The sequence below is a fragment of the Hyperoodon ampullatus genome (genome assembly GCF_949752795.1).
Source record: "Hyperoodon ampullatus genome assembly, chromosome: 12".
NCBI lineage: Eukaryota > Metazoa > Chordata > Mammalia > Artiodactyla > Ziphiidae > Hyperoodon > Hyperoodon ampullatus.
The window spans coordinates 22,436,582-22,449,549 of NC_136925.1; the positions used below are offsets into that span (position 1 = coordinate 22,436,582).

A 12,968-nucleotide genomic window follows, 5' to 3' on the forward strand; every position below is an offset into this window, starting at 1 on the left:
CAGCAACCATGGCTCACAGGCCCAGCCGTTCTGCGGCATGTGGGATCCTCCCGGACCAGGGCACGAACCCGTGTCCCCTGCATCAGCAGGCAGACTCTCATCCACTGCGCCACCAGGGAAGCCCTGTCTCCGTATTTTTATTTGGCATCGGAGCATAGGGAGCCGGACTGGCAACAGCCAGGGCTCCACGAGTTGCAAAGATTCTTATTTATGAGTTCACGTGTGTGTACCTCACCATGTGCTCCCCTGGTCCTATTTCATCCAAGTGACATCTAGACATCCAGGAAAGCCCTGCAGGGGAGAAAATGTGCCCAGAAGACCAGCTGCTCTGGGGAGAGGGCTTGGGAAGGAGGAGTAGCCCCCTCCCTTGGCTTTGGTGACCGAGATCTTGACAGCTGGTGTGTAAGAGCCTCAGGTCTTACCGCACCTGCTGGAGGTGACACCTCCTTCCCCGGCAGCTTTCCCTAAAGTCAGGGTCTTTCCCAGCCTCAGAGGCTCACTCAGGCAGGGGCAAGGGACTGTCCTCACCCTCCACACTCTGGGCGACACCAGAAGTTGCAGGGATCAGGATACAGGAAGTCTAATTTGCTCCTCAAACGTGGCTTGAGGAAGGAGCACCCTGACTGAGGCTGCAGCCTGCTGGATGATTCTACTCAGAGCTGGGTTTTCTAGGAACGTGGCAGGATTTCACCTGCCAGTCCTGAGAGCTAGCTCCTGGCTTTCCTGGCTCTCTCCCAGAGGAGGAGGGCGTTTTAATGAGGTTTTCACTTTTGCATGTGACATCACAGAGGAAACCCAAGTTCTGCTCCCAGTTGTCCTGTGGCCATCACATAACCCCCTGGACCCCAGGCTCTTCTTCTGTAAACTGAGAGTCCTAACCAGGTGATGGCTCAGGCTCCTGCCGGCAACATCAACCTCCGTCAGAAAGTTACAATGTGTTATTCAGAAGATCACCCACACCCAGACACACACAGCTGCCCTACAACACTGTGCATTGAGGCAGGGTCACGTTGTGACTTTTGAGGACACTGGGCACCTTTGCCTTCATGGGCCCTTCCACCAGAAAAAAAATATTTAAAAAGCATACAACTGTGGTGGTATAAAGATGAATATATTAATATTATATATTAACATTTTCTTCTATCTAAAATTTTATTTTTTTCTTCTGACTTTAAAATAACATCTTGGGCTTTCCTGGTGGCGCAGTGGTTGAGAGTCCGCCTGCCGATGCAGGGGACACGGGTTTGTGCCCCGGTCTGGGAAGATCCCACATGCCACGGAGCGGCTGGGCCCGTGAGCCATGGCCGCTGAGCCTGCGCGTCCGGAGCCTGTGCTCCACAACGGGAGAGGCCACAACAGTGAGAGGCCCGCGTACCGCAAAATAAATAAATAAGTAAATAACATCTTATCAGGGGCCCCTAGGAGTATTCTTTGTGAGCCCTAAACACTCCTGCTCTGCCTAGTGGCCCAGCACTGGGGGACATGCGGATTGAGGGGGTAAGAAAGAGACCCAGCTAGGAGAGCGGGCCTACCTCAGTAGCTATGTGACCTGGACCAGTCACCTCATCTCTCTGCACCTCAGTTTCCCCATCTGGGCATAATAATAGTACCTCCTTCACGGAGTTATGAGGAATGAAGTCAGATCGTGTCTGTAAGTACCCTGAGTAGAATGGTGCCTGGCACAGAAGTCACTAGAAGTTGTTCGCTGTCATTAATGCTGTTGTTTGTCAACCTTGCTCCAGTCGCCTTGCTGGCCCTCTTCATCTTACCCGACCCTCTAGAAGAAAGACAAGGGGAGCGAGGATGTCTCGCTTGGACTTCCTGGAGCACATGCAGCTAATTTTAGAGCTGCTTATTCAGGGAAATGTTATTGAATTTCAGAAAACTCTTTGGTGGCATTACCCAAAACAAGCCCTCCAGGGCACCAGAACCCCTAGCTGTGCAGCATTCCATCCGGGGCAGGGAGAAGAGGCAGGGGCTGTCATCTGTCGCCTGCTCTCTTCTCCTGCTTGACAGGTGTCAGACCTCAGGGAACCGAGTGGGAGGCTTTGAGTCCTTGTCAAATGCAACGGCCTCTGGGATAAATTAGTGTACTAATCCCCTAAGAGTCACACGAAGGAGGCCTGACAGCTGGGTTTTTCTAAGGGGCCGTGAGGCTGTATGTGCCAGGGCTTTACATACATTATCTCATTTAATCCCGACAGCAACCGCAGATGACGGATTACTATCCCCCTTTCACGAACCAGCAGGCAGAAGCTCAGACAGGGTCGGAGACTTGCCCACAAGTCACCCCTACTTCTCGCTGCCGCCCCAGGAGAACGCTGGCACCTGAGAGGAGGTCAAGAGCGAGATAAAGGGGAAATGGAAACACGCCTGCCTGGCTCTCTCTGGCCGGGGGCCCATCAGCGGCCATGCTCCGGGCCTCAGTTTCCCCACCTGCACAAGGGGGGCGTGGGCCCCGTGTCTCATGCGTTCTGCAGTTCTCACCCCTCTCCCTGCCTGGTGGGTGCAGATGGCTGGCTCCTTTCCCAGCCCCCTCCCCTCTGTGGCATTCCTCCTGTTCTGGCCACCACTCCCCGCGCGAAGCAGGGAAGCTCCTTTGGGGCAAGTCTGCAAGGGAGCTTTGCCAGGCGTTAAACTGTCGCTGCACTGGCAAGCAGGGGGTCCCCTCAGAACCCCAAATTCCCAGCCAGGCCCGGGATAGCAGAGCCGGGGGGTCCTTTTCTGTGTGGACGCTCCAGCCCTGCCCCCCACCCACGCAGCTCTTACGCTCTTATTTTTTTCGGAAAGGAAAGTTGGCAGCGGCAGTGCTGGGCCTCCGTGGATGTAAACAGCTTAATCACCCCCAGGTCCTTTTTCTCAACAGCCCTCTCCACTCACTTCCTTCCAGCTCTTTTCTCCTGGGGATAATTAGTGACTGGGAGCCAGCTGGGCTTCTCTAAGTGTGAGGGGAGGAAAATCAGGGACCCCGGGGGGGAGGGCTGTGTCTGAGGGAACCCAGTGCAAGAGCAGCAGGAAGCAGCCCTGGGATCAGGCCCCAGAGGGCCTAGGGGAGGACACAGTCTTACCTCCAAAGGCGGGCCTCATGGTGAAGTCATGGTCATCCACTCTGAGAAGTGGCTGAGGTTTTCCCTTTCGGATTTTGGTCACATCAAGGGTCTTCTTATATAGGTGACTGCAAAGACAAGCAAGAAACTGTTTTCCATCAGCCCACCAAGACATCGCGTGAGAAGATTTGGGGAAATTACTTCCTGCAGGATCTACGTGTTACTCACCTTTTCGCCCATCCTACCATCTCTTTCTCCACTGAAGGGAGGTCGAGAGATAAAGGGTCCCACCCACCCCTTACCTGCACCAACCCGGGCCCTCTCAGGTGGGCTGGGCCAAGGACCTGGCCCTTCCAGAGGCTTCCTAAAGTAGATCCCCCCCGAGGCAGGACACCATCCTACCTTGGCAAGCTCCTAACTGTCTTGCCCAAAGTCATGATTGGCTGACCAACGGTTGGGTCTAATGGTGGAGCATTATGATGGGTCTTTTTTTTCTGTTAAAATATTTCTTCAGTGTTGTTATAATATTGGTTTTGTGATAAGGAAAATTCTTAGGGACTTCCCTGGCGGTCCAGTGGGTAAGACTCCACGCTCCCAATGCAGGGGGCCCGGGTTCGTTCCCTGGTCAGGGAATTAGATCCCACATGCCGCAGCTAAGACCCAGCACAGCCAATATAAATAAATAATAAATAAATAGTTTTTAAAATCAATATACCAAAGTGGCATATTTTAAAAAATAAAATAAAATTCTGAGACAAATGTAGTTAAAGTTTTAAAAGGCTGGTGTTATCCTAGCCAGACCTGATGCTCTTTACGTCTGTACAGTTGGCAGCCGTCTGAAGAATCCACCCTGGTGGAGAGAGCCTCAACGCTCAGGAGAACAGACAGTTCACAGCCAGCGGGCATCAAGGCCACAGTTGGGCACAGATAAGACTCTGCGCTCCCAAGGCAGGGGGACTGGGTTCAATCCCTGGTTGGGGAACTAGATCCCCCATGCATGCCGCAACTAAGAGCCCACATGCTGCAACTAAAATATCCCACATGCCGCAACTTAGACCCAGCGCAGCCAAAATAAACAAATAAATAGAAAGTGCCATAAATATATCATAGATCAGGGTAAAGAAGAAGAGAGAGATAAAGAAGAAGAGAGAGATGGGTTGGGGTAGAGGGTGATCAGAGAAGCCCTCCGAGCCCTGGAAAGGGTGAGTCATGAGAGGAGCTGAAGAAAGTGCATTCTGAGAGAGGGAAGAGCAAGTGCAAGTGTCCTGAGGTGAGTGTGGCTTGTGTGTGGAACAGGAAGGAAACCAGTGGGCAGAGAATAAGGAGGAGGAAAGCAGTAAGAAAGGAGGTGGGAGACAAGGCCAGGGACTGGATCCCGAGGTCCTCAGGGGTATATACTGAGTGGGGAAACCCATGAGAATTCTGAGCAGGGGAGTCAAAAGGTCTGGTTTAACCCCTGGGAAGATCACTCAGGTAGAGGAGACTGTGGGAGGGCAGAGAAGAAGTGGGAAACCATTAGGAGACTTCTGCTGAGAGAACATGGTGCCTGGGTGAGGGCGGTAAGGGGTGGAGCTGTAGAGAAGTGATCAGAAAGGCTTTGCTGATGGATTGGATATGGGGTATGGGGGAAACAAAGAGGCAGGGATGGCCCAGGTTTACGACGAGCACCTTGGTGAACGGTGGGGCATTCGCTGAGATGGTAAAAACTGGAGGAGTGGCATGTTTGTGGGGATGACAGTGCATCAAGTTCTTAGAAGCCATCTTGATGTCCAGACGCCTGTGAGACACCAGGTAGGAAGCGCAAATAGGGTGGGTGCAACTCAGAAGACAGTAACAGTAGCAGTGTTTTCACTTCCTTTGGTCTTGTAGGTTCTGGGGGTCCCTGGGGGCTCAGCAGATGTGCCTGACCCTCCTTCTCCCAGAGCCCTTTGACTCTGCCCTCAACACCCTGGCCTGGCTTCCTCAGCTTGTCCCCTTCTCACTGCTCAGTCTCATCAGCATTCAGACGGATTCGAGTCTCTCTCACCTCGAACCAAAATGAAGCAGAAAATCTGTCTGGACCCCACGTCTCTTCACGCAAAATTAATTGAAAAGGGATGGCGGGACAGTGGTGGTAGTTATACTCTTCTTTGAACATTTTCTTTTTAAAACAAACATCTCTCCCCGCCTCTCAATAAATAAATAACTTTCCCAAAGAGCTGCTGCCATTCCTCACTCCTGAGCACTTCTTGCCCCACTTGTGCCTGAGCCGAGGCCTTGAAGGTGCACTTGCCAAGGGTCAGGGAGGATCAGCCTCTGCTGGAAACCTCGTCTTCCAGGACAGGGTGCTTGGTCCTCCTCCCACCTCCACTGCAGCCTTGCCTTCCTCCTCAGCCTGTCCCTAGATGTCAGCATCCCCAGGACCCTGTCTCAGCTGCCTTCTCTTCCCTCTCGACACTCCCTTTGGCAGTGGCTTCAACTGTCATTCACTTACTGATGATCCCTAAATCGATGTCCCTTGCTGTACACCTTTATATCCTACCGTCTAACAGGTTATCCCCAGTTGGGTATCCTGTAGGCATTTAAACTCAACACGTCCATAGTTTGGGACCCGCTGAGTGGGAGGTGACCCAGCTGAAGGACAGGTGGGCGTTATATGAAACTGGCGGAAGGGTAGGAGGGGTGAGGCTGAAAGGGACACACTGAGGCTGCAGGGGCTCAGCCAGGGAGAGCCTTGAAGATCCTGTTAAGAATTTTATCTTTAGCCATGGGACTTCCCTGGCAGTCTAGTGGTTAAGACTCCCCGCTTCCATTGCAGGGGGCGCGGTTCGATCCCTGGTCAGGGAACTACGACCCCGCGTGCTGCGTGGCCAAAAAAAGAAAAAAAATTTTTTTTAAATTTTTATCCAAAAGCCAAGGAAAAAGAGGAAGGGTGTTGGGCGCTTGGAGAAAGAAGCTATGATCAGATATGCTTTTGGACAAGCCCGTTGCATTTGCACACTCGGAGGACGAGAGGCCAATGGCTTCCTCCTGTAGCTGGAAGGTGGGACCTAAGTCGGTGCCCTAGCAACACGTGTGGTCATGGAGGGGCCCTTCCAAGGAGCTTCCGCCCTCCCGGGTCTCTTCCGTAAGAAGTGGAGCCGGACCAGGCCCGGCTCCCTGCGCAGCGACTGCTGGGGGGCCGTATACAGAAGCCCCAGCAGAGACACCCCGGGAACGTGGAAGCAGAGCTCAGCCTGAGGGCTTAGCCGATCACAGACATTAAATTGTGAGGGCAGCCCTGGCTCACGGGGAGCAAATCCCCGCCCCGGTCAGCACAGCTTCTCAGTTGAGAGGGGAGGATTAGGGGAAGGGAAGTTCCCGCATGCCAGCACCCTGGCGAGAGGGAGGACATTGAAATCCCAGTGCCATTAATAAGGACCCAGAACTTTTCTTATGGGTCCAGTTATTTGATAACACAGGCCGCTGATATCCTGATCCTTGGGCTATTGGTGTAAGCTGGATGCTCGGCATCCATTCTCCACAGGAGATGCCGGCCACTGCCCCATCCCAGACTCCAGGGGCCATATGTCGAGCCCCAGCCCCGCGGTGGGGCTGCCAGAACTGTCACGGAACCTCAAACCCAGCCTTGTCGGGGTGTGGAGGGGGAAGAGAAGAAGAAGAAGTGTTCACTATGCCTTTGAGAAGCAGGGCTGGTGAGCTGCAGTCAACACATCGTTCCAGTGGGTTTCTATTGGAGAAGTCAGGTTCAGAAAGATCAGGAAACACGGCCACACAGCCAGGGAGCAGCAGAAGCAGGGCCTGAACTTGCCTGAACCTGGTTTCTCCTGATTTCCCAATCCCACTTCCTTCCCCAGATCCCTAGGGAGGGTGAGGGTCACTGGGTAGCACTGAAACCATGATGCCAAAGGAGAGAAGGATGGCCAAGGGCAGGTGGAACCAAAGGCGCAGCAGATGGGAAGGAAAGATGAAAGGGGACCTCAGGCTTCGGGACCAGGAGGGGCCCCACAGTGTGATCAGGGCAGAGCCCAGACTCCCAGATCTTGGTGTATTTTCAGATCTCAAGGGAGAAGGGCGTCTCTTTGCAGGAAAGCAGTCATGTGGTCAGGAGGCCGCCTTAGGCAGCAGGGCGGGGAATAAACCTGGGAGGCTGAGAGGCAGGAAGAACAGAACAAAACAAACAGCTAGGAGCAAACAGGCTCACTTGGCAGCAATTCAGTAAAGGGACACAAAGGATCAGAAACCCGGAAGCAGTTTTGAAAAAGCAGTTGCTGGACAGAATAATTGTTTTGTGAGGGTGTGTTGGCCAGGGTGACACAGGGAAGGTTGACAGGTTAGAAGAAGTCCTCTCGGTGTGTGTGTGTGTGTGTGAACAGGACTTCTAAGAGAAGGAGCTACTCCACAGAGCTGAACTGCTCGAAGACTGTAATGAGAAAGGTTCAGGTCATTTTATTCCTATTTATTAGCATAGCTTAACTCTTGTGTCAATAATGAAAGTACCTTTTTTTTTTTGTGGTACACGGGCCTCTCATTGTTGTGGCCTCTCCCGTTGCGGAACACAGGCTCCGTACGCGCAGGCTCAGCGCCCATGGCTCACGGGCCCAGCCGCTCCGCGGCATGTGGGATCTTCCCGGACCGGGGCATGAACCCGTGTCCCCTGCCTCGGCAGGTGGACTCCCAACCACTGCGCCACCAGGGAAGCCCCGAAAGTATCTTTTAGTCAGATGTTTGGCTGAAATTTTTCACAGACAGACGTAGCTCCATGATTGTCTGAGCGTGTACAGGCCCTGGTGGATTTCAGAAAGGCCTAGAAGCATGTTCCCTGATAGATTTTCTCTATCCTTTTTCCCAGCTTCTGTTCAATAATTATTTTATATTCTTTGAATGTGTATGTTCATCTTTTCATCCACTTTAACACCTCATGGGATAGATTTCAAAAAGTTATCTTCACCCCTAAGGGTCAAATTCAATCCATCCATAAACAGTATAAAGTTTCCTCAAAAAACTAAAAATAGAACTACCATATGATCCAACAATTCTACTCCCAGGTATATATCTGAAGAAAATGAAAACACTAATTTGAAAAGGTACGTGCACCTCAATGTCCATAGCAGGATTGTTTACAATGGCCAAAATGTGGAAGCAACCTAAGTGTCCATCAACGGATGAATGGATAAAGAAGGTGTGATCTCTCTCTCTCTCTCTCTCTCTCTCTCTCTCTCTCTCTCTCTCTATATATATATATATATATATATATATATATATAATGGAATACTACTCAGTCATAAAAAAGAAAGAAAATTTGCCATTTGCAACAACATGGATGGACTTGGAGGGTATTATGCTAAGTGAAATAAGTCAGACAGAGAAAGACAAATACTGTATGGTATTACTTATATGTGGAATCTAAAAAACAAAACAAACTAGTGAATATTTAAAAAAACAGACTCACAGGTATAGAGAACAAACTACTGGTTACCGGTGGGGAGAGGGAAGGGGGAGGAGCAAAATAGGGCTAGGAGATTAAGAGGCACAAACTACAATGTATAAAATAAATAAGTTACAAGGATACATTGTACAACACAGGGAATACAGCCAATATTTTATAATAACTATAAATGGAGTATAATGTATAAAAATGTAGAATCACTATGCTGTACACCTGAAACTAATACAATACTGTAAATCAACTATACTGCAATTAAAAAAATTTTTTTTAATAAATTAAGTCTGTCCACAAGCTCATGCAGGTGTCTGGGAATGAGACTGTGGGTCTTCTGAGAGTAACAGAGATGCTGTAACTGCCCAGGCTGCCAAGTGGAATCCCTGAGGGTCCCTGAGGGGCTCGTGCTGAACCCCAGCACCATTATTAGAAAAGAGACAGGTTCAGACAATGATTTCCCTTCAGACCTAGTAAATCAGGATCCTAGGTTCTGGTCCTGTCAAGCTACTACCGAGCTGAATGAATTACTCATGCCGACGTTTTAGCACCTGTAAAATAAGACAGTGTTTCCCCATGTGTGCTCTGTGGACTGTGAATCCCACAAGATAGTCCAAAAAAAAAGTGCTGTTCTTTTTCTTTTTTTTTTTAAAGAAAAACTGCATAATTTATCCTCCTCTTCAAGATTCACAACCTCTATTGGCATAATAAATGTTCTATAAGTTCTGCTATAAAGATATCTGTCTAAAATGGTCTAAACCAGGATTTCCCAACCTTCTTTGACCCTGGAACCCCCTCTTCCTACAACACCTATTCACATTTCACAGAATTAGAACTCAGGGGAATTGCTGAACCCCATGACCTCTGAAGTTCCTGCCAGTTCAACACCCTAGGATTCTGGCTACATAACCAGGATGAGTCTTCGAGAGTGGTGCCTCTTTCCCAATATCCTGGACAATTTGTACCTGTTTGCTTTCTGACTGAGTAAAATTAGACTTCATAGAGTATTTACATCTCCCAGAGCAGCAGTCTCCAAAGTAGGAGCACAGCTGGAGGGCTCAGGATGCTCCACTGGGATGCAAGAAGTAGGAATTGTAACTCTCATTTATAGTTAGCTTTTATCTAAAAATAAGGAAGCTTTGAGGCTTCCCTGGTGGCACAGTGGTTAAGAATCCACCTGCCAATGCAGGGGACACAGGTTTGAGCCCTGGTCCAGGAAGATGCCCCATGCCGTGAAACAATGAAGACCCTGTGCCACAACTACTGAGCCTGCGCTCTAGAGCCCACGAGCCACACTACTGAGCCTGTACGCCACAACTACTGAAGCCCATGCGCCTAGAGCCTGTGCTCTGCAACAAGAGAAGCCACCGCAGTGAGAAGCCCGCGCACTGCAACGAAGAGTAGCCCCCGCTCAACGCAACTAGAGAAAGCCCTAGCGCAGCAACGAAGACCCAATGCAGCCAAAAATAAATAAATAAAATAAATAAATTTATTTAAAAAAAAAACTGTGAGAAACAAATGTTTAAAAAATTAATAAAAAAGTAAAATAAGGAAACTTTTCAGCTTTAATATACATATTTATAATAGTACATGTATGTAATTTGTGTATATATATGTATACACATCACGGGGTACGGTTTCAAAAAATTGTCCCTGATAGCGGTACGTGATCAAAAAGGGAGACCACTGACCTAGAAAATGTGCCTCAAGATATTAGTTAATATTCATAATCTCTAGTTCACGCAGTGCTTAGTAGAATGGAAAAACAGACATGTAACATGGCGTGTTACACATGGCGTGGATATCTTAGCTGCTTGCTCTTTTCCTCATGCTGAACAGGCCTAGAATATCGTGCTTCGTACATCAGTTCAAAACAAACGTATTAAGGAACTTCGATTTGTGATGTAATTATGTTAAGGGCAAATTCTAGGCCTAACCAGTTATTTCTTGGAAGTGTTTCCATTACATCATGAAATAGCCTTCACTGTTGTCCACATGTATATTTTTAATAACCTAGCAAATTTCAAACATCTTCTCTAAGATTCAAAACAGTACAATGAAATCTGGTAGCATTATAAAATTGTTGCCAATCAAATAATTTAAAGAAGACAACTCCCAGTTACAGTTTTTTCTTAATAAGTCCAACTACATTCCTATATACAGTTCCCCTCAAAAAAAAACCTCTTTTTTTTTTTTTAAAGTGAAAGCAGGTTTATTTAGAGAGAAACACACTCCATAGACAGAAGGTGAGCCGTCTCAGAAGGCAAGAGTAGCCCCAGGGCATGGGGTGGTCTCGGAAAGTGAGAGCAGCCCTGAAATATGGGGAGGGTAGTTTAAAAAAAAAAAATTCTTGGGGCTTCCCTGGTGGCGCAGTGGTTGGGAGTCCGCCTGCCGATGCAGGGGACACGGGTTCGTGCCCCGGTCCGGGAGGATCCCACATGCCGCGGAGCGGCTGGGCCCGTAAGCCACAGCCGCTGGGCCTGCGCGGTCGGAGCCTGTGCTCCGCAACAGGAGAGGCCACGGCAGTGAGAGGCCCGCGTACCGCAAAAAAAAAAAAAAAAAAAAAAAAAAACAAATCTTGATTGTAATTCCTTAGCAGGTCATCTATGGTCCCTACAGGATGTAATCCCAAGAAACTAAGCAGCACAATCTGAGAAGTACAATGATGCTTTACCCACTAAGTCTTCAACTATCTGACTTAAATCAAAATGCTTTGGCTGAACACAGACATGAGAATGAAAGGCTCAGCCTAGTCTAGCTTCCCTCTCTCGCTGCTGGTGACACATTAGTGTATTTGTGCCCAGGGAGAGGCTGTGTTGAGTGAGGGTGAGGTCCTATCTAGCCCCGGCTGGAAAACAGATTCCAGTAGGACAGACGATCTAACCCCTAGCCCTCCTGGGAGCTGTCCCACTGTGTGTCACTGCCACCACGAGTCACCTCCCTCCCCTCCCGCCCACAACTGTACCTTGGCTTGGACGTTTCCAGCTGCCCTGTCCATCTCCTCTTCTTGGGCTTTCTGCCCTCCACAAGGACCATCAGGCAAAACAAGAACAAAATGAGTCTTGGAAAATAAGGCATCCTGTGAATGTCTGTGATGCTGCAAGCTGCTTTCCAGTAACCTGCAGCGGGGCTGATCCCCCCAGGCTTAACCATTGACTCGGTCTTCTGCCTTGAGCCAGGGCAGCAAGGAGGGCATGGCTGGCCAGGCTGAGTTTCCCGGGTTAATATTGATACTGACGCTTGTGCCACCCTACTTCCCACCCCCTCGGGCCATGACACAAACACCAAGGCTTTGCCTTCCCCACTACTTAGTGATTGGCTATTAGTCAGTAAGTTGGTTCTCCTGTGAAGCTCAGCTTCCACTGAGTCCTAGAACAGCTTTGGCTAAAACTGTTATATAAAAAAAAAAAAAAAAAAAAAAATTAAATCTCTTGGACATGCCAGCTTTTTGCTGAGATCATTAATCCATCTCTCTGGCGACATAAAACCAGTCTGTCACATCCGCCAGGGAGCAGGTTGGACTCTGAGTGGATTTGCAGGGAAGACTTGTGCACACGGAGATGAGCACCTGAATGTGCCCCGGAAATGCTGAGTAAACACGCAAATGACCTGTTTCCACAGGGTTGATTTATCTCTTGAGCTAAGAGCCTGTGCTTCACCTATGGCCAAGGGTGCTTGCTTTTCCCCCAAATACACATCCTTTTTTTTTTTTTCAATGAAAACACATCTTATCAAAACATAAAACATATTTTGATTTTGAAGGAAACATAAACCAAAGGAGAATTCGTGATTATGTAACTCTTCTTCCTCGCATGAGCACTAGATTAATGTTGGTCTTTCATCCTAAAATGTATAATGTCATCGCTGATTCACTTTGTTATAAAGCAGACACTAACACACCATTGTAAAGCAATTATACGCCAATAAAGATGCTAAAAAATGTATAATGTCATCATAAATGAGGCTTGATTCCTATTCTGGGATATGGAATTATGAACATTAGAAGTGAAAAGATACGTGTGGTTATGTTTCATATACTCTGCAGAAGAAAATGTTTAACAACTACCTATTGCTTGCTTGCTGTGTCCTGGGAATGGAGATGATGAGTGTGGTAGAGACACAGGGAGATGAGGATGGAGGTCAGAAGGAGCAATAGCTAAAACTGAAACAGAATTAGGGTCTCCTTATGTAAGAAAGAATCAAGAGAAGCTCTTTTGATCCCTTTAAGCAAAGTAGAATGATATGATCCACTTCACTTTTTCAGGAATTCCTAAATGGGATCAGTTGGGTCAGAGAAGACCCAACTGACTGATCTCTTTTGACTATGTTAAAAGAGGATGAGGGGGGCTTCCCTGGTGGCGCAGTGGTTGAGAGTCCGCCTGCTGATGCAGGGGACACAGGTTCGAGCCCCGGTCTGGGAAGATCCCACATGCCATGGAGCGGCTGGGCCCGTGAGCCATGGCTGCTGAGGCTGCGCATCTGGAGCCTGTGCTCCACAACGG

At 48.9% G+C, this 12,968-nt stretch overlaps 1 protein-coding gene across 2 annotated transcripts in view; it reads right to left on the reverse strand.

The window, feature by feature from the left end:
* The window catches only part of GABRR2 (gamma-aminobutyric acid type A receptor subunit rho2), a gene marked incomplete at both ends in the record, with an annotated part of 30,414 nt that extends 18,795 nt beyond the window's left edge, over nt 1-11,619 (reverse strand). For both annotated transcript variants that reach the window (XM_079716926.1, XM_079716925.1), the window contains 2 exons: nt 3,069-3,175; nt 11,432-11,619. In XM_079716926.1, the coding sequence (XP_079573052.1) occupies nt 3,069-3,175; nt 11,432-11,619 (295 nt within the window). The remainder of the gene's footprint in view (nt 1-3,068; nt 3,176-11,431) is intronic.
* Nucleotides 11,620-12,968: the final 1,349 nt, after the last annotated feature.